The 21,789-nt window shown below is 40.7% G+C and overlaps 1 protein-coding gene across 3 annotated transcripts; it reads left to right on the top strand.

Moving 5' to 3' along the window:
- The first annotated feature begins 259 nt into the window (after nt 1-259).
- On the top strand, nt 260-21,716 carry POLG2 (DNA polymerase gamma 2, accessory subunit). Of its 3 annotated transcripts, XM_024979743.2 has the most exons (9): nt 260-906; nt 5,550-5,676; nt 5,790-5,895; nt 6,699-6,872; nt 7,988-8,128; nt 10,367-10,447; nt 14,297-14,397; nt 16,169-16,286; nt 19,150-21,716. In XM_024979743.2, exons 1-9 carry the CDS (start codon nt 345-347, stop codon nt 19,243-19,245), a joined length of 1,506 nt encoding a protein of 501 aa, XP_024835511.1. In that variant the 5' UTR covers nt 260-344; the 3' UTR covers nt 19,246-21,716.
- Nucleotides 21,717-21,789: the final 73 nt, after the last annotated feature.

The following is a 21,789-nucleotide window of genomic DNA, read 5'->3' as shown; positions in this document are numbered from 1 at the left end:
ATTTTGGCAAAAGCAAATAGGAAAATAAAGCTGATTCTACTGGGAACAGCGGGATAGTAAAAAGCAGATGGCAATGATCTTTCGGTGCTGAGGACGGATTAAAAGAGCAGCAGTCTGAAGGATCTAGACCTTGAGAAAAGAAGAGGAATCCTGTATTCACCTGGACGAAAGGGATGGGACGGCGGCGGCCGGAACGCAGTGACGTACTTCCGTGGGAGGGACCGGTCTCCGCTCACGCTCACTTCCGTCGCGCCTGCGCAACTGGACCCTTGGGCTCGCCCTGTTGTGGCGGTTTTTTGGGATCAGCCAGTTAGTAGGAGACTGCTCTGTAACACCCGAGGGCGATGCGCTCTGCTCCAGCCATCAGAGCTTGCCAGAGAATCTGCCGGTGCCTGTTGTCTGGGTTTGGGGGTCAAGTAGATGGGAGGCAGCCGGAGCAGTTGTCGAAAGGGACAGGCTCCTTCGTAGGGCCCGTGAGGTCGCAAGCGGAGCTACCCCGAAACGAGCCGAGAGAGGCCCCCGAGTCTGGTGGTGAGGGGAGTGAGCCGCTGGTAGAGATCTGTCGGAAGAGACGTTTCCTCAGTGGCACCAAGCAGCAGCTTAGCCGAGATTCTCTTCTAAACGGATGCCACCCCGGCCTTGGCCCCTTGGGCATAGAGTTGCGGAAGAACCTGGCGGCCGAATGGTGGTCCTCAGTGGTGGTGTTCAGGGAGCAGGTGTTCCCGGTAGACGCCCTCCATCGTGAACCAGGTCCTTCGCTGCCGGTGGACAATGGCTTCAGGTTAGTTTCTGCAGAAACACTGCGCGAAATCTTGCAAGACAAAGAGCTGAGTAAGGAACAGCTAGTAGCATTTCTTGAGAACTTACTAAACACTTCTGGGAAACTACGGGAGAACCTTCTTCACGGTATGCTTCACGATTTCATGCTTCAAAATAGGTGGGGTGGAAAGGCAATCTCGCTCGATTTCACGAATTGCAACTGGCCCTTTAGTCACGTGGAAAGGAAATTACCTGAATCTGTCTTCTTGACGTAGTTGGATTTATTGACAGTCTTGCTACCTTGGAGACAACTGGTTCATGGGATCGTTATTGTTTCTTAAAAGAATCTGGTTCAAGGATCTAGTAAAGCTGTCAGTTTCCCAAGGCAACCGTAGTATTTTGGAGTTCAATTGAGTAGTCCTAGAATTAGGACCTAAGTTAAATCGCGTGTTTGAATAGTTGGTTCATTGTTACTAAAATACTAACAAGTATTTCCACAGTTACTCTTTTAACACACACACACACACACACACACACACACACGACTTAGCAAGAGCTCGTTTTGGGCCTTCCCCTGGTGGTCCAGTGGTTAAGACTCCAAGCTTCCAGTGCAAGGGTGTGGCTTTGATCCCGGATCAGGGAACTAAGATCCCATATGCCGCATAGCCAAATTAAAAAAAAGAGCTCGTTTTTCCAGAGCAACAAGAAAATGCCCTCCCTCAGTTTTTCGTACTGATCTACATAATCTGTTGTTTGAAGAGCCCTTCAGGTAATTTTTGAATTGGCAGAATAATAGGACTGATCAAGTTTTATAAGTGATTCTTGAGTGAATACACAGAACTTTGTAGGGCACAGTATACCTTTAATGTTAAATAGTACATGATAGTAGAGATTCTGGGGGGGGATTAGATTTTTTTTTTTAAAGCATCTCATCTTTGCAACATGTTATCCTTGCCCTTTTTTTTTTTTTTTAATTAATTGGTACTAGGAAGTAATTTGGAGAAGGCAGTGGCCACCCACTCCAGTACTCTTGCCTGGAAAATCCCATGGACAGAGGAGCCTGGTAGGCTGCAGTCCGTGGGGTCGCAAAGAGTCGGACACGACTGAGTGACTTCTTTCACTTTTCACTTTCATGCATTGGAGAAGGAAATGGCAACCCACTCCGGTATTCTTGCCTGGAGAATCCCAGGGACGGGGGAGCCTGGTGGGCTGCCGTCTGTGGGGTTGCACGGAGTTGGACACGACTGAAGCGACTTAGCAGTAGCAGGAAGTAATTTGAAATAACCAATGTCCATGGTCTGTGAAAATTAGTACTTACAACCTTTTAAAGATTTCCTTAATAAGGCAAACTTAAACTGTGGAGTAAATGTGACCATTTTGATTTGAACTACTTTAATTATTCATGATGGTTTTACTTTGGGGAAGTTAAATCACTTTTCATTACCATGTTCCAAAACAAATCAATTTTTTATTTCCTATGAGAAAATGAAACACAGCTGTCTTAGATTCATGAAAGTATTTACTGATGAGCTAGACATTCTCTTCCCTTTAAGAAACTTAAATCCATGCATTTGCCTAATCTTTTAGTTGTCTGGTGCTTCTGGCTTTCAAGTACCAGTTTGCCATTTCTTTCTATGCCCGATGCCCTTGCCTTCTCTATTTCATGTCTGAACTATTGTGGTAGCCTCTGGCTATGAATACTTTGGCCACCTGATGTGAAGAGCTGACTCATTTGAAAAGACCCTGATGCTGGGAAAGATTGAAGGAGAGAGAAGAATGGGACGACAGAGGATGAGATGGTTGGATGGCATCACCGAGTCAATGGACATGAGTTTGAGTAAACTGCAGGAGTTGGTGATGGACAGGGAAGCCTGGCGTGCTGCAGTCCATGAGGCTGCAAAGAATCGGACACGACTGAGTGACTGAACTGATCTAAGTATGAATGGTTTTTAAAAATTCTCAGCCATTTTATCTCCAAAGATCGCTACTGCCCTGTTCTCTTTCTTCTGTCCTGTGATTAGTTACACATATGTTAGACTTCCCCCATCTTGTTACCAACTTTCTTGAACACATTGATCACATTTCAAAGTCTGGTCTGATAACTCAGTTATGTCTGTTTCTAGTATCTGTGTTACTCTGGACTTTTGTTCATTTGGACTTTTCTCTTGATTTTCTAAGTAATTTGTGTGTTAATTGTAGAGATAAATTGAGGCTCTGGGTGACGTTTTCTTCTATCTGTGGGCTAGCGGATGGGGATTACTTTTGCTTTGGGCAGGCAGTTAGGGCATATTTATCCAGAAAGTTCATTGACAGCTTCGTTTGCACTTGACCCCTAGAAGGCAATCCTTTAGGTGTCCCTAGTGAAAGGCTGGGGTGTTCGCCAGGGCTTGTCTTTCTTATGACCTTTGGACTACAATTTTTATACTTCCCAGCCCTATACGATGTCCGTTTCAGCTTCTCAGCTCTGCTACTTCAGATGTGAAAGTGAATTCACCTCTCTACTCTTCCTTTCTCTCCAAATCTTGGACCCTCGGTCCTTACTGCCTTGATAGCTCTCTTGTGTCTTTAAACAGATTTTTTAAAGTTTCTCCGCCAAGCTTTTCTTGTCAACAAGCTTGCCAATTGTTATGGGAAGTGGAAATCTCAAGTAACTGTTGAACACAGTGTTGTCATTTAGTGGGATATAATCTAAGTGTAAGAAGTCTTGAACTTTGATTTATTCTAAGTAGAAATGTTGGAATTATAGTTCTGAAGCTATTTTACATATATTTTGTGCATGCCTGCTCAGTTGTGTCCAACTCTGAGCAAATAGACCCATGGATAGATTTAGTAGGAACCAAGATTTTCACTGTAAGAAAAAAGATACAAAGCAGATAAGGATAAACTTTGTAATATTGTTTGAATTGACTATCAGTATGAACTTATTTTAAAAATACATATTTCCTAACTTTTCTTCATTGAAAAGGCCTAGAAACAATGACAATAGCAATGAGCACACCTAGAATTAAGTTTCTAAAAGGAACCAGTACTTGGAGAAATGGCTTATTCCAGGTCTGGGGCAGGGACAATATAAGGTGACTTTGGGACAGTTTATGGTGCTAGAAAGCAAAAAATTACTAGAAGACTAAGTATTGTTGTTCAGTCGCTAAGTTGTGTCCGACTCTTTGTGACCCCATGGACTGCAGTGCACCAGGCTTCCCTGTCCTTCACTATCTCCCAGAATTTGCTCAGATTCATGTCCATTGAGTCAGTGATGCCATCCCACTATCTCACCATCCCCTTCTTCTTTTGCCTTCAGTCTTTTCCAGCATCAGGGTCTTTTTCATTGAGTTGGCTCTTCCCGTCAGGTGGCCAACGTATTGGAGCTTCAGCATCAGTCCTTCCAATGAATATTTAGGGTTGATTTCCTTTAGGATTGACTGCTTTGATCTCCTTGCAGTCCAAGGGACTCTCAAGAGTCTTCTCCAGCACCACAATCCAAAAGCATCAGTTCTTTGGCACTCAGCCTTTTTTATGGTCCAACTCTGATATGCATACATGACTACTGGAAAAACCATAGCTTTGACTATACTATACAGAACTTTGTCGGCAAAGTGATGTCTCTGCTTTTTAATACACTGTCTAGGTATGTTGTAGCTTTCCTTCCAAGGAGCAGGAGCGGGAGTCCTTTATGATAAAAGGACATAGATACTGGCTTGAAGGAGATTCCCACTGGCTAAATTGGGGACAAATTGAACATTAAAATAAATATTGATGGTAATGGATGAGAACACATTAAAAATCTAATCCACAGTGTTAATGAAAAAAATAAGTAATTAAGGCTCTTGGTGTAATTCAGGCTCTTGGTAGAAAGAGGAGTTGAAGAGAGTTTGTTTTAATAGGAGCAGTGCAGTAAATGTAGAAGGAACACTAGAATAGAAAAACTACCTTTGTAATCCTTGATACGATAATTCAAGCAGGGGTCATCAGTGAATTCTAAAAGATTGGGTGGAAGATTTTTGGGGAGTAGGATAATAGTGGGGAATGGATATTCACTGCCTGAACTAGTTAATCTAAATCTGGTTTCATTAGAAATGGGATCATTTGATACTAGGTTCCTCCTATTAGGATGCAGTAAGACAAAACATATCAACTAGGTAGTATTCTTGCTAAAAATGATTAACCCAAATTAAATCATAAGAGAACATTCAGACAAGTCTAATTTGAGATTAATCTGTGACTGGCCTGTACTCAAATCAAAAGTCAGTGTTATTAAAAGCAAAGTTGGAGAAATCAGAGAAATAGTCTAGATTTAGAGTGATTTAAGAAACCTAATCAAAATGCAGAGCATTTATTAACCTTAATTAGGGAGAAAAAGACAGCAATAAATGGCATTTGGGGTGACAGAAAATAAAATATTGATCATATGTTAGGTGAAATCATGACATGATTAATGGTGTAATAAAGGTGTACAGTGAATAGTTTTAATTTTAGGAGGGGCCTGCTGAAATGTTTTGTGGTGAACAAGAAAAATGTGGCAAAATGTTTACAGTTGGTGAATCTAGGTGAAGGATTTACAGATGTTTATTGTACTATTCTTTCAACTTTCTTGTAGATTTGAAAATCGTCAAACTAAAAAGTTGGAGAGCACTACTTGAAATTAAGTGGTAATCAACTAAGATCTACTTGAGCTCCATGTTACCATTACTTATTGCTGTGTTAGCATTATATTATTAATTTGTCTATAAATTGACCAAAATGATTGGGTTTATGCAACAGATTTATACAATGACTGATTTATTTTTTAACAGGTGCCTTGGAGCACTATGTTAGTTACCTGGATCTGGTAAACAAGAGGCTACCTTTTGGCCTTGCTCAGATTGGAGCGTGTTTTCACCCTGTTTCTGATACTAAGCAGACACCTGATGGTGTTAAAAGGTACACAGAAAATGGCATATAACTTGGCCTTGTGTTTAAACAGTCACTTTCACTTTGGGATAGACTATATCATTTTCAAATAAATGATTGTCTTATATTTCTCATATCTAAAGAATCGGTGAAAAGACTGAAGCTTCTCTGGTATGGTTTACTTCAGCAAGAACTGCAAGCCAGTGGCTTGATTTCTGGTTACGTCATCGACTCCTATGGTGGAGAAAGGTACTACAATAATTAACCTTTAATTTAATAATGAATAGGCAAATTGGCTAAGTAAGAAGTAATACTTCTCTATAATAAATTAAATTTTATTTGATGTAGCTATGTTATATTTATGAGACAGCTATAAAAATTAACAAGTACATATAAAAAAAACTCTTTGTAATGATTTTCATTGTTCTGTAAGTTACTTTGGTAAAGGTGTTTGTTGATGTTTTGGTCAGAAACTTTTGTTGGTAAGGCTTCAACAAAATAAAGTTCAAATTCTCTTACCTGGCATTCCTGACTGGTATAGAGTTTGACCCTTGCCCACTCTTACAGCTTTAGCTTTTCCTCCCAACCTCCATGAACTCTCCATGTTAGTCAAACGGTCCTGTAATTTACAGTCAAGTTTTAATGTAAGCCTAAGAGAGAAAAGCTGAAGTAAGCATTTTTGTCTTGCCGTTGTCTTATTACTCTAACTCTCAGAATCTCCAAATACTCACCTAAACTAAATGAAATGATCACAAATACTCAGGCTGTTTATGGAAGGATGAGAATGGTATGTGATACTTTCTTCTGTATCTAAGTTCATGGTTCCTTCCCTTCTTTTTAATTGACCACAGAAAGGCTAGATAGCATCAGCAGTTATTCTCTGTAATTCTTTGAGATTAAAAAACAGTATTTTTAGCAGCATAGTCACTCATATTTAATTCAACTTCACAGTTCTTATGTGGAACCTGACCCATTTCATTTCAGTTGCTGCAGGCAACTTTACTTTCTAATGTTCATTTTAATATGTTAATAAGACAAACTTTCCTTTCCAGTTTGCTATGAGTCCATCTAACTTCAGCAGTGGAGATTGTCAGGATGAAGCAGGCAGAAAAGGAAACAGACTTTACTACAATTTCCCCTGGGGAAAGGAGCCAATAGAAACCCTGTGGAACCTAGGAGATCATGAACTTTTACACATGTATCCTGGAAGTGTGGCTCAAGTACACGTATGTTTTCCCTTGTGCTCCTGTGTGTCCTTTACCCAGATTCTCTAACCATGATCATTTTTAAGATATACTTTTTAAAAAACCCTCTGACTTGTACATTTTATTATGTTTTCAGATTTTATTTATTAGTTTTCTGCCGTGTCAGGTCTTCGTTGTGCACAGACTCAGTTGCCCCGTGGCATGTGGAATCTCAGTTCCCAGACCAGGGGTCGAACCCTTGTCCCTGTGTTAGAAGGCAGATTCTTAACCACTGGACTACCCTGTGATTGTTTCTGAACCATTTGAGAATTAACTGTAGACATGGTGGCTGGCCCAAGACTTCTCAGTACTTCAGTATGCATTTCTCAAGTATTACAAGGACTCACCTATATAACTGCAGTGCGGTCATTATGATCAGAAAAGTAACAGTAATCTGCTGTCACATCTACTGTCACATCTACAGAACCCTTCAAATGTAATCAGTTATTCCGATCTGCCCTTTATAGGTCCAGGATCCAATCTAGGATTGGGTTTCAAGTAATTGTCATGTGTTCTTAGTCCCCTTCAAATGAACAATTCCTTTTATCTCTCCTTGTCTTTCATGACCTTGACATTTTTGAAGAGTACAGGCCAGCTGCTCTGTAGACCGTCCCTTGGTTGGAGTTTCCTTCAAGTGTTTTTTGCTAGGCATGCCACAGAGATGGTGCCACCCTCTCCGCAGTGCATCGTATCAGGAGGCATGTGATAGCCGTTTGTTACTGGTGATATTAACCTTTATCACTTGATTAAGATGACCCTACCAGGTTTCTCCATTGTAAAGCTGATAAGTATTTTGAGGTTATTCCTTGGCAAGTAATTAATAAGTCTTTTGTGGGCAGATACTTTACGTAAAAATAACCTGTTTCTCAGCAAATTTTGACCTGCTGATGTTACAGCATCTTTTTTGCCCAAATCAATGATTACTGTGAGGGTTGCCAAAATGATAACTTTTAAATTAATTTCATCATTCTGTCTAGATTTATTGGTCAGTTTTATTGATCAGATTTATTGATCACTGATTCTGTAAGTCTAAAATGTGATTTTAGGAGGTAGTTCTGCTGAATAATGCTTTATTTTTGTTGTACTTTTCTATTGAGGGCCGAGATGGGCGGAAAAATGTGGTTCCTTCTGTTTTATCTATAAATGGAGATCTAGACCGAGGCATGCTGGCCTACCTCTATGATTCTTTCCAGCTAACAGAGAACTCCTTTACAAGAAAGAAAGATCTTCATAGAAAGGTACTTTGATATTTCAGAGACAGCCTTGGGAAGTTAAAAATACAGGTTTCTCCCCTCTTTTTTGTGTTAGCGTACTTGGTTTCTAACATAAAGTCTGAATAATAATTTTTTTTAGTGCAAGTAATTGAAATATTTTTCAGGTTTCTTAGAGAATGCGGCCACAGGAATAATAAGCAGGTTCTTGCAGAATTAGAACCGGGAATCCCTACTGGGTAGCCCCAAAGGCGTTTCTGTTTGATCTTGGGCAGCTAGACAGCTCTCTCACTCTCAGCCCCTGAGCCTCTTAACTGATGGCTTCCACTTACATCAGAAGCAAAATGTTAAATAGGAGTAAGACAGACCAGCCAGACTTGTGATATTGACCTCTCAGCTTCTGGTCTGACCCCAAGTGGCTGGTCACTGGATCACAGGAGCAAGCCATGGGTCTGGGTCAAGGGAAAGGCTTATTTTAGGATGTGCAGTTTTAGCATTCTTACGGGCTCAAAATCAAGAGAGAGAGGAGGAGTTGCAGCTGTAGGAGAGAAATGAAATGCCTAATGGAGCAAAATTTTGGAAGTAACAAGAAGGATTAAGACAGAATCAAGAATACATGTTGCAGGGGGAGGTGGGTTGTCTTGAAAAGGGTTACTTTAAACAGCAGGGAGGAAAAACAATAGTATAGATAAAAATAGGCTGCCAGGGCTGTTTAGCCCTTGAAGGAAGCTTTACTCACATCCTTTGTTTTCTTGGGGAATTCAGAAGCAAGATTGTTAGCTTAAAATGTGGAGGAGTAGGGGTTTAAGTGGCAAGAGTTTAGAATAGTCCTATTCCCCTCAACTGTGACAGGGAGCGTCTCTAAATCAAAAGTTTTAACATGTTGAGTGCTCACCTGGCATCAGACACCATGAGCTTGTAGCTCCACTCTGCACAGTTAGTGATTTATTATGCGGTGTTCATTTAGCCTGATGTGGCCATTCTGGGAGTTGGGATTTATGGGGCATTTGTGGCAAACAAACAAGGGAGATCCCTTCTTTCTCTTATACCCTACTTCCAAACCATCAGCAAAACCTCTTTGACTCTGTCTCCAACATATATCTTGAATCTGGTCTTTTCTTACCACCTCCCCTCCTTGAACTCTGATCTAAGCCACCGTCATCCCCACCACCCTGCACTGAGTGGCCCTTTTGAACATTCATGTTACTCGGCTCCTCTGCTTTAAACCCTCCAGTAAGCTCCTCTTACTCAGGGGAAAAGCTCAAGCCCCTTAAAATGTTTTACAAAACCTTTTTCTTTTTGACCTTCAGCTCGTCTCCACGTTACTCAGTCTGCTCCAGCAATACAGACATCATCGTTGTTTCTAGAACATGCCAGGTGTGCCCCCAGAGTCATGTCATTAGTTCTCCCTTTGTCTGAGTGCTCTTCCTCCAAACGCACAGGTCTTGCCCCTCAATCCACTTTCAAGTCTTTGCTCAAATGTCACCTCAGAGAGGAGACTTTCTCTTATCACCTTATTTAAAATTGCAAACAGCCCTCCCCTAGCCCACCCCTTGCCAACACATATCTTCTTTCTTTCTTTTTTTCCTTTTAAGCACTTACTACCTTCAAATATAGAGCTTCCCTGGTGGCTCAGATGGTAAAGCGTCTGCCTGCACGTGGGAGACCTGGGTTTAATACCTGGATTGGGAAGATCTCCTGGAGAAGGCAATGGCAACCCACTCCTGTACTCTTGCCTGGAAAATCCCATGGACAGAGGAGCCTGGTGGGCTACAGTCCATGGGGTCGCAGAGTCGGACACGACTGAGCGACTTCACTTTCTTTTCTTTTCCTACCTTCAAATATATTACTTTTTTATTTTGTTATCTTCTCCCCATCGTGAGGGACAGGGATTTTTGTCCCCACCACCTAGAACTGTTTCTCATACAAGTGTTAAATGGCTGAATGAATGTGTAGCGTGATGGGTTTTGGCAGAGAAGGTGCAAGTGATAAGGCGCATGGCGCAGGCTGGGTAGTGAAGGCAGTGGTTCCTTTGAAAGGGCATTTCAACTGAGGGAAAATGGAGTTGTCGGGAGAGAGGAGAGCATCAGATGGATGTATTTCTGCAGAATGCCTAAATGGAGACATCTATGGCAGCTGAATCTTTACATGACCTTTTATGACCTCAGCTAGCTTCCATTTTCACACAGAAAATTTTAACTGTTGAAGCAGCTTCGTGTTGGTTGGTGCTTGTCCTTCTTACCCCTGCTCTTTAAATTGTTTCAGGTGCTTAAACTTCACCCTTGCTTGGCGCCTATTAAAGCTGCTTTGGATGTGGGACGAGGCCCAACAGTGGAACTAAGACAGGTGGGTTAAACAAGCTTCAGTGTCTGGATTTCAACTGTAACCGCTATTCCAAGTAAATGAGTAGTTTGCCATCTAAGTTTTCTTTTGATTCATTAAAAAAATCTTTAACTGAATAATGAACTGTGGATAAATACTGTGATTAATTAATGCAATTTGAAATATAGCATACAAAAGAGACTGAATACACTTGTGTGGATTTTGCTGTTAATGTCATGCTCAGTCATAATTGCATTTTTTAAAATGAGTATACATAATTTTGGTGATCAAAATATTTGTACAGAAGTCTAGTGAGTAACTTCTTACCTTTTCTCTTTTTAACACTTTTTTTTAAATTGGAGGATAATTGCTTTACAGTGTTGTGCTGGATTCTGCCATACAACTCGAATCAGCCATAATTATATGTATATCCTCCAGCTCCTGAGCCTCCCTCCACTCTCCCACCCACCCATCTAGACCATCACAGAGCAGCAGATTGGGCTCCTTGTGTTATATAGCAGCTTCCCACTAGAGAGCTGCTTTACACAGGATAGTGTTATATATGGGCTTCCCGGTAGCTCAGCTGGTAAAGACTCCACCTGTAATACAGGAGACACTGGTTTGATTCCTGGGTTGGGGAGATCCCCTGGAGAAGGGATAGGCTACCCGCTCCAGTATTGGGCTTCCCCGGTGACTCAGATGGTAAAGAATCCGCCTGCAATGCAGGAGACCTGGGTTTGATCCTGGGTTGGGGAGATCCCCTGGAGGAGGGCATGGCAACCCACTCCAGTATTCTTGCCTGGAGAACTCCCTTGGACAGAGGAGCCTGGCGGGCTACAGTCCACGGGGTCTCAGAGTCAGACACGACTGAGCGGCTCAGCACAGCAGTGCCGTATATGTCAGCGCTGCTCTCTCAGTGGGTCCCGCCCTCTGCTTCCCTCACTGTGTCCGCAAGTCTGTTCTCTGTGTCTGCATCTCCATTCCTTCCCTGCAGACAGGCTCATCAGTGCTGTTTTTCTAGCTTCCATATATATGCATTAATATACAATATTTGTTTTTCTGACTTCACTCTGTGTAACAGGCTCTAGGTTCATCCACCTTACTAGAACTGACTCAGATCCATTCCTTTTTATGGCTGAGTAATATTCCACTGTGTATATGTACCACAGCTTCTCTATCTATTCATCTCTCAGTGGACATCTAGGTTGCTTCCATGCCCTAGCTTTTGTAAATAATGCTGCAATGAACATTGGGTTACATGTGTCTTTTTGAATTGTGGTTGTCTTAGGGTATATGCCCAGTAGTGGGACTGCTGGATCATGTGGTGGTTTTATTCCTAGGTTTTTAAGGAATCTCCATTGCTGTTCTCCATAGTGGCAGTATCAATTTACAGTCTCACCAAGAGTACAAGAGGGTTCCCTTTTCTCCCTGTCCTCTCCAGCCTTTATTGTTTGTAGATGTTTTTGATGACGGCCATTCTGACCGGAGTGAGGTGGTATCTCATTGTAGTTTTGATTTGCATTTCTCTAATACTGAACGATGTTAAGCATCTTTTCGTGTGTTTATTGGCCAACTTAACATTTTGATACTTGTTGGTATCAGCACAAGCTCTAGATTTGCAATCTTATTTTATTTTTTACTGTATCTGGTCAAATTAAATACTCTTAAAAAAAGCCAGGGCCCCTTCAGCAGTCATTTCTGTCTGGGTGACTCAGACCGTCCAGAACTGAGTGAGGACTCTTGAAAGATTAACTGGCTTTCTCAAGCTCTTGGGGAGGGTCTGGGAAGGTGGTGATACTGAGCTCAGGGAAAGGGAAAGAGAATGGCTTGATGTCCACATTTGCCCCCAGGATTGAGGAGGACTTCCCAAACACCGCAGGAGGTACCAAGTTCCTGGGGAGTTTGTTTTTTCCGCTTGCAGGACAAAGAAGAGCTCTGCCTCTGAGATTTTCGGTGCCCTTGCAGGCCCTGCTCTGCTTTGCTTGTTTACAGGAAGAATGGTGCTGCTTGGCGCCTCCCGCGTTGTACCGAACGAGTGGTGTCGAGGAGCATCCTGTTCTGTTTTTAACTTTTTCCTCAGCTTTATGACAGAATCCTTATGCCTGTAACTTTCTGGGCCATGGAAGAGGTTTTGTGGGTTGTTTTTACAGGGATCGGATTTGGGGGTAAAATGAACACGTAGCCTTAATTTCACTGTATTGGTTAGCTTGCTCTCCAAACTGGCTGCACCTGTTTGTGGACTGTCTGTGGCGTGAGGGCTCTCATTCCCCCACATCTTCACCTTAATCATACTGAGAGCCTTTTCTTTCCTCTTCCACCTTCTGTTAGGAAGAGGTCATTTTCTGCTGGCAACCACTAACTTACTAAAACTCATATTAGTCTTTTTCCTCTTACATTCTAAGATTTATTAATATCTTTATTCTCATTTGTCCCCAAAATACCATATACCTTAACACCCATTTACTTTGCTCTGGTTTTTCCCTGGGAACTTGCTAGAAATGCAAATTCTTGCCAAACCTGCTGAATCAGAAACTCTGGGGTGAGGCTGAGCCATCTGTGTTTTGCAAGCCCTCCAGGTGTTACTGAAGCTAAAGTTGGAGACACAGTGCTCTAGTGCAAGCACAGGCTCTCATGTGACCCTTCCACTCGCCATTACCTTCCCCATCCCCACCACGGACATTTGGTAAAGTTTGCGAACAGTTTCGGTTGTCACAAGGTAAGGGAGAGTGCTCCAGGCATCTGATGAAGGCAGGGATACTGCTAAACATCTTGTGTCGGCTGCACCAGTGAGGAAAATTTTGCTTTAGAGTTTTGGATTGTTACGGGCATTTTAAATTTTTCTTTCTTTCTTTCTTTTTCATCACCGTTTTTAAAACAGTAAACTGTCGTTTACTCATTATTATTTCTGTGTTTTCCATCAGGCTTTTGTCTCTAGCATTCCACTGACGCAAATCAATCATTCTCTGTTCCTGAAACATTTTCTTTAGTTGGCTTCAGGAATACCACTTTCCTAGTTTTCTTCATACTTTTCTAGCTTCTTCTTACTTTTCTTTGATGTCTCTTCTCTTCAATCCTCAAGTCTCAGATGAGTTAACATAACCCTTTGGACTTATCTGCTTTTTTTTTGATAGACTCTGTTTTGCTTTTGTGTTTTGAGTGATGATAATAAAAATTCTTAAGTTTAGTATAAAAATCTCAGAGACTTGAAGAGTCTACCTGCAATGCAGGAGACCTGGGTTCGATCCCTGGGTTGGGAAGATCCCTGGAGAAGGAAATGGCCACCTCTCCAGTGTTCTTACGGAGAAGGCAGTGGCACCCCACTCCAGTACTCTTGCCTGGAAAATCCCATGGGCAGAGGAGCCTGGAGGGCTGCAGTCCATGGGGTCGCTAAGAGTCGGACACGACTGAGCGACTTCACTTTCACTTTTCACTTTCATGCATGGAGAAGGAAATGGCAACCCACTCCAGTGTTCTTGCCTGGAGAATCCCAGGGACGGGGGAGCCTGGTGGGCTTCCATCTATGGGGTCTCACAGAGTCGGACACGACTGAAGCGACTTAGCAGCAGCAGCAGCAGCCAGTGTTCTTGCCTGGAGAATTCCATGGACAGAGAAGCCTGGCCTGCTGTGGTCCATGCAGTCTCAAAGAGTCGGATACGACTAAACAACTAACACGCCTTGCAGTGTTTAAGTTCTTAAGAAATATACAGTTTATAAATATATAATATATAAAATTATCAACAATATTATGTAATTAAAAGGATTTATGCCCATTTTAAAGATTGAAAAAGATGATAGGTGGTTTCATGAAAATAGGGTACTACTTCTAGCTACTTTTCTCTCTTTCATATTCAGAGTTTTTGTATTTTTCCCCAGGTTTGTCAAGGGCTGTTTAATGAATTACTGGAGAATGGAATTTCTGTGTGGCCTGGTTATCTGGAAACTGTGCAGTCTTCACTGGAACAACTTTATTCAAAGTGAGAATTATCTTTTTGGTTGCTAAAAATAATTGTATTTATTCAGAGTTTTTGATTATCTGATGTTTCTGTACTTTATGGGTAACAAACCTCTTCTGAATATGTATATATAATGTAGTTTAAAATTATTCCTAACTGTTCTGTTTACAGAACCACAAACCCTTAGTTAATTGCTACAGCAGGAAGCAGTACTCATCAGGTATATTTACCCATGTGCTATGTGAAACCTCAGGACTCCTACCATGAAGTATGTGTCCCTGAGGTTTTCAGTTTATCAGGAATGGAATTACTCCTATTAGATGCGTTTGTTGAATCAGGACTGTGGGAACCTGAGTGGAGTGCCTTTTTCTTGCTCGTTCTTATGGTTCATTCTCAGGCTGAGTGGAAGGTAATTTCATTCCAGAGGACAGAGAACAGAGAACAGGTTTTCTCAGTTGATTGGTGCCTCTGTTTACCTGATTACTTAAGACTGAAACCTGGATATTGTCCTGCATTCCTACCTCTCCCTTACCCAGTCCATCACTGACTCTTGTCTTCCTCCTAAATGTCTCTCACGTCCATTTCTCCCCATCTTCACTGTCCCTACTCAAGTTAAGGTTACTAGTATCTCTTGGCTGAATCATTGAACTAATCTCCTAATCGATCTCCCTGTCTCTAGTCTTAGCCTTGCTATTTCCAATGACTTCTATTTTTCAATAAAACAGTTCATTTCCCTTACTTTGGGGTTTTTTTGTGTTTTTTTTTAGCTTTTTGTGTCAAATACATGTCTTTTAGGTGATAAGTTGTGAAGCTCAGTGTCTTGTTCCTCAGTTCTCTAGTAAATTATTAAATAGACCTTTCAGAAGAAAAACAGGTTTCTAGAGGTAGAGCAGCTGATGGTTTTATCATATATAAAATGAAGTAGTAGTACTTGAACCTTCCAATGTTCTCAGTTCTAAAGTCTTACCCTTGGAGTCTTAAGGACACTATCAAGTTAAGTTTGTTCTTTACATAGTAAAGGTTTTATGTCTCAGGATATTTATTTGCTTTGTCCCAGAATATGTTCATTCAGATAAAGCACCTACTATATTTTATGTACTTTGATACAGCAACAAACAAGACAGCAAAGTTTCCTGTTCTTGTGATGCTTATATTGCAGTGGCTAGAGTAGACTATAGACAAGTAAGTAGATAAATAAGATAATTTCTGGTGGAGTCCTACAAAGAAGAGAAATAGTAATGACCTAGTGTGTGACTGAAGCAAAAAGAAGGCCAGTGTGGAATGTATTCAGTTACTGCTAAACTAGAAACTGTAAGTTAGCATACTAAGTTATGTATCAAACATGGGTTTTGGTATCATTTGTTGTGCACTGGATCTAATATTATTGTAGTTGTATAAGAGAGTTGGGTCTAAAATAATTTTCTTGGATTGTATCCACATACCAAAAGGCCGAGGTTATTCTGAGGTTCATACATAATATCATCCCAGATGTTGTTTTGAGATACCAATATTTCTTTCTTTTTTTTTTTCCTGACAGTATTTATTTCTTATATTTTATTTTCTTTTATGGCTTCCAAGCTATCACAATACGTCAGAAATTTTCTGAAGATTTTACTTTGAAAATGGTTCAGAAACTTGAGAAAACTGTTTTTGGGTTTAGCTCTCCAACACTGCCTTTGAGTTTTGTGGCTCTGGAAAGTGACATTGATTCCAGAGTAATTAATGCTGGTAATGGAGTGAATTTCCAATTTATATTTGTGCTCATATGTTTTGGTTAACTATTTTTTCTTAGATATGATGAAATGAGTATCCTCTTCACAGTGTTGATTACTGAAGCTACTTTGGAGAATGGATTAATACAGTTGAGAAGCAGAGACACCACAATGAAGGAGATGATGCATATATCCAAAGTAAAAGACTTTTTAACTAAATATATATCATCAGCTAAGAATGTATAGATTTCAATATTTGTATAATAAATATTCACCTTTCCTAAGTTGGTTGTCTTATTTAACTTTCTTGTTGTTTAACCCTTTTGCACTTAAGAAGTGGATGTTTTTGGTGCTTTGTTTTTTCATTGTTTTTACTACTTCTTGATGTATTTCATGGTATCAGGAATATTTTCAACTATAAGAAAAAGACTACTAGATTAAGCAAATTGGGGATTGTTTTTCTAATAACAAGCGATCAAGGGTTTAGACTGTCCGGAGCTGGTATAATTTTTTCCTCTATAGTAGTTAGGGACCGAAGCTCTTGCTGTCTTTCCACCATCTTCAGTATATGGCTTATATCTGTCTACTTGTTGCTTCTTGGTCACAAGGCGGCTGCTGTATTTCTAACCTCAGCTACACTCTAGTTAGAAAGAAAGTCAAAGAGATAAGAACTAGCCAACCATGACTCTCTCCCTTTTTAATTAGGAAAGTAAACGCTTTCCCAAACATCCTAATCAGAAGACGTGTTTACTTTTATTCATCAGAACTGAATCACACGATCATTACTAGGCCAGTCATTGTCCAAGGGCATGAGGATATCATGATTAATTTGGATCAAAGACACTTTATCTTTTGGTGCTACAGTACTGTCTTTTAGTCTCTGAAATGGGTTTTGTTGTCAGGAAAGCAAAGGTCTTTATGTACACTCTCAGATATCAAAAGATTAACCTAAAACTAAATTAGAACATTTATTGATTTTTGAAAAGCAAGCTAAAATAAATGTTAAATGGCGTAGTCTAATATTAGTATCTCATTCTATAAACGTTTATGTGCTGATTATGTTTGTGTTGACTCTGTTGTCATTGCCAACTTGGCAGATATCCCAAATGATGATTTATATACAGTGTCTCGAAAGGTTGGCTAACTTGTCTGAGTTGACCTTACCTAGTAGGTTTTTAGTTTTTGCTCTTGGGGAGAATTTCAAACACAAAGATATCTACAGGACAGTATAATTAACTCCATGTGCCTATCACCCAGTACCAATAACCATCAACCTATGACCAGTCTTGCCTCATCCACCCAACACCACCCTTCCATATTATACAAAGCAGGTCACAGCTATCATTTCGTTTGTAAATATTTTAGTTCAGGATCTTTTGTTAACCATTTTCATGCCTGAAAAAATTAACACTAGATGATATTAAGGAATTATTGAGAATTTTCTTGAGTGTGATCATGATATTATGGCTTTATTTTTCTTTTTAAAAATCCTTATCTGAAAGACATGTACTTAAAAATTTTTGAGATAAAAATATATGATATCTGAGACTTGTTTTAAAATTTAGTTTTAAAAAAGTGGTAGAATATAGGTGAAAAATAAGGATAGTCCTGAGTTGTTGAGTTATGGGTACATGGGTTCACTGTCCTGCTTTTTGTGTATGTCTGAGGATTATAATAAACAGTTTTAAAAATCATATCTGTAGTATCAGATATCCAGTTATGGGCTTCCCTGGTGGCTCAAATGGTAAAGAATCTGCCTGCAATGCAGGAGACCGAGGTTTGATCCCTGAGTCAGGAGCATCCCCTGGAGAAGGAAATGGCAATCCACTCCAGTATTCTTGCCTGGAGAATCCCATGGACCTTAGGAGCCTGGTGGGATCACCCATGGGATCACAAAGAGACACGACTGAACTACTTTATCCACTTAGTTTCTATTAAAAACTGTCTCATAATTGGTTCAGGATCCAAATAAGGTCTACTTTATTCAAGTTGGTTGTTATCCTTATAGATTTGAGCACTCCTGCTCACTTGTACTTTTTTATGAAACGTTTATCTACTAGTGTTTCCTACTGTTTGGATTTTGCAAACTGTATCACCTTGGTTTAGTTTAGCCTATTCCTCTGTATCTCCTATAGATTGGAAATTGAATCCAGAGGCTTGATCACTTTGGTGTGGGGAGGAGGGTGGGCAAAATATCTGATTCTCTCTCTCGGGGGAATGCCAGCAATCATTGACCAATGCCCAGATCAGCCAGTTTTTAAGAGGTGGCTTCACCTTCTTTATTTATTAGCTAAAATACTTGTATGAAGGAAAATATCTCATCTACTGTTTGCTTAGGGGTATGGGAAAGGGGAGAAATGCTGGGTTTGCCCTCTTTAATTCTTTTTCATGCACAATTGTCCTATCTTTTGTCTCAACTGTAGTAGTGCTTGAGAGCTTCTGTAGTATCTAATATAGAGATTATATAGTTAGGGTTTCTCCGAGGACCCCTGGTTCCTTTTGTTGGAAAACTGGAGATTATATCCTGGGTGCCAGGGGTGCTCATTATTAGAAGGTGGTCTTTCTTCCTAGACCTTTTCAGTGTTCAGAGCTGGTAAGTGTGTGTGTTTACATACAGTAAATTTGTTTTAAAGGTACACGTTATGAGTTCTGACATGTGTATAATAACCACCACCATGTGACAATATAGAACATTCCATTACCCCCAAAAAGTCCCCTCATGCCCCTTTAGGACTTTAGGGTTTTGACTTGAACTTCTTCTATCACACATCTGTATCTCCCCACCCCCAAGAACCCCAATTCTCAATACTGAGAGATAAAATTAGAATGTCATGCCACACAACTGCTCCCCTGCCTTATCTTAACCACAGCACTCTCAGAAACTGCAACACCAATATTCCTACCATATGTCTACCTGAAAGGTTAAATTTCATTTTTGCAGTTTGGGGTCCAATTTTTGATTTTAGTATATAAGAATCTAAAAAGTTTAAAGACCTATTTTTCTAAAGAAAATCTCAGTCCAACCCACAGGTACCTTTATTTAGGTACTTTGTCTTCTTAGGGGCCTCAGGCTTCACAGGAGGATTGCATTCCTGGTCTCAGGTCAGCTGACTGCACTAACTGGCAACATGGAATATCTAAACACCAGTTGGGGTAAGTAATATTTATGGAGGATTATCCAGATCAGAGGTGTCCGACTGAGGTTATGCATCAGAATCTCCTATGGAACTTTTTAAAAATAAATATATTCAAGCCCTGTCCCAGACAGACATTCTATTTGTGTTAACAGTGAAGCCCACATCCAGGAGGTGCTGAGATTCCACATGCCTCATGGACAAAAAAGCAAAAAACAGAAACAACATTGTAACAAGTTCAGTAAAGACTTTTAAAATGGTGCACATTAAAAAAAAAAAAATCTTAAAAAAATTATTAGAGAGCTCCATACCTGGATGGTATGGTTTTGACAGAACTTCCCTCCAACTCAATTGCATTTAATAAAATTTTTTTTAGTAAATACCCTTCTTAGGTATTATACCACACCAATATATATTAAAAGATGTTATTAGAAACAGCTCTATGGAATTTCCTTGGCAATCCAGTGATGAAGACAACTCTGTGCTTCCACTATAGGGGGCACAGGTTTGATCCCTGGGTGGGGAACTAAGACCCCACATGCCACGGGACAGGTTAAAAAAAAAAAGAGCTTTATGAAATTCATTTTTCATGCCACCATAAAAAAGTTCTTGACGGTTGCTATGTTACACCATATCTTCCTGTGAGAAAGCACGGGAGAAATTTCAGATTTAAATGCCAGGGATAGTTGTGCTTTTCCTGAAGACTGGCCTGTTACATGCGTCATGTATCTGTTCATTTTGTTTATTCGCAAAAGCTTTTTGAGCACCCAAGTATCAGGAACTTGAGGTGCTGGGACGCAATGGTGAGCAAAACAAACAAAGCCCTTCTGGGGGTGGGCAGGTGGGGACAGACAGTAAGCCAGTAGGTACATGGCAATTTCAGGTAATTCTGGGTAGCGATAGTGTTGTAAAATAGGACAGGATGGTGTGTTTGATCACGCCTTGGGTGGTGTGCTTTACATGGGTGATCAGGGAAGTTTCTGAGGCCGTGACCTGCAACTGAAACTGAATGATGTGAAGCAGCCAGCTGTGTGAAGATGTGGGACAGTGCGTTGAGCAAAAGGGAGTAGCAAGTGGCAAGGCCCTTAGGAGGGAAGCAGCATGGAATGAGCAAGGACCATAAAGCAGGGCAGAGCCGAGGGTGAGGTCAGAGAGCTGGTCCGGGTGCTTCACATACGGAGCCCGGAAGCCATTGGGACAGGAGGGGGCACAGTTTGAGCAGAAGAGGGACATTCTGTTGTTCTGAAAAGCTCACTGTGGAGAGTGGAATGTTAGAGGAGTAAAAGGGCAGTGGGGAGACCTATTAGGAGCTCTGACAGTACCCAGGTGATGGTGGCCAGGACAAGAGAGGTAACAATACCCTCCTTAGACCTGGCAAGACCTGGCAAGAGGTAGCAATACCTCCTTAGTCCTGTCGTTTAGAGGGTCCTGCTCTGGCGCTTCTCTGCTGTGCCTTCCTCCACATTGTGTGTGAGGGGCCAAGGAGATGTGCTTGGAGATCATTGTAATCCTTAGGTGTCTAATTGTCCTAACCTGTGAGTTGATGCACTATCCGAGATCTTAGTTACTGTTTCTGATAGCGTGTAATGGGAAAGGTCAAAGGCAAGGACTAGTGCGTGTCTCTCCAGGGCAATAAAGGAGAAAGAAGAACGCGTGATCAGACATCACTGAACCACTCACTGCTGATCATTCCTGTGGTTAGCTCTCCCCTTTATCTCCTTTAGGAGAAGCAGCACTGAGAGAAGGCAGTCTCCTTAGGTTGAAATCCCCCAGCTCTGGGACCAGAAGGGGCAGAAGGGACAGATGCTTGAAGGGAACACCTGTTTGCAGCTCCTCATCCCAGCAGGGTTTTCGTGCTGCCCTGGTGTCACCTTGCATATGCTGCCTTCTCCCAGTCTCCTATTGGGTTGCTGGCCTTTTTCTGAATGATTTCTGAGAGCTCATCAAATACTGTAAAACATCATACTGTATCAGAGACATGGATTAAAAATATTTCCTCTCCCCATTCTTTTGATTTAGTTAAAGATTTTTAAATGTTTCATCTAACTAAATTTAATACTCATTTATGTCTTCTGGATCACAAATCATACCTAGAAAAGCCTTTCCCTCTTAAAGATTATTATAAAATTCCTCCACTTCTGTGGCTTAATTTTTAGATGTTTTAATATTTGAGCTAGCTGAATGGATTTTTTTGTAAAGAATGAAGTGGAAAAAAAAATGGAGTTCTAAGTTTTTAAATGTGGTTTTCAATTTTTACACCGTATTGAATGTTCCATCTTTTCCCCATTGATTTAAAATGCCATATTTTTCACATACTAAACTCTCATCTGTATTTAGATTTATATTTGGACTTTCTTTCATGTTACATTTACACTTTCTACTTGTTTAGCCATATGCCCATAACACACCTTCAAAATCCTGCTAATTTTATCATGTTTTGAACCCTTATATACCCCCTTCTCTCTCATCCCTCACCCACCACACACGCTCCCTGAATCTGTGTTCAGTTTCCTTTTTCATTAGTACATTGTGTATCTCTTTCAGTGTGAACGCAATTGAGAAACCTC

This window comes from Bos taurus, chromosome 19 (genome assembly GCF_002263795.3).
Source record: "Bos taurus isolate L1 Dominette 01449 registration number 42190680 breed Hereford chromosome 19, ARS-UCD2.0, whole genome shotgun sequence".
Lineage (NCBI taxonomy): Eukaryota > Metazoa > Chordata > Mammalia > Artiodactyla > Bovidae > Bos > Bos taurus.
Note: the sequence above shows the minus strand (reverse complement) of the source record. Positions and strands in the feature narration are given on the sequence as shown.

What these genes read in the sequence shown, in the direction of transcription:
- POLG2 (XM_024979743.2), top strand. Translation starts at nt 345, where the DNA reads ATGCGCTCTGCTCCAGCCATCAGAGCTTGCCAGAGAATCTGCCGGTGC. An exon ending in CAACAGTGGAACTAAGACAG is followed by an intron (nt 10,448 to 14,296) that starts GTGGGTTAAACA and finishes ATTTTTCCCCAG; the next exon opens with GTTTGTCAAGGGCTGTTTAA. An exon ending in AGATGATGCATATATCCAAA is followed by an intron (nt 16,287 to 19,149) that starts GTAAAAGACTTT and finishes TTGTCTTCTTAG; the next exon opens with GGGCCTCAGGCTTCACAGGA.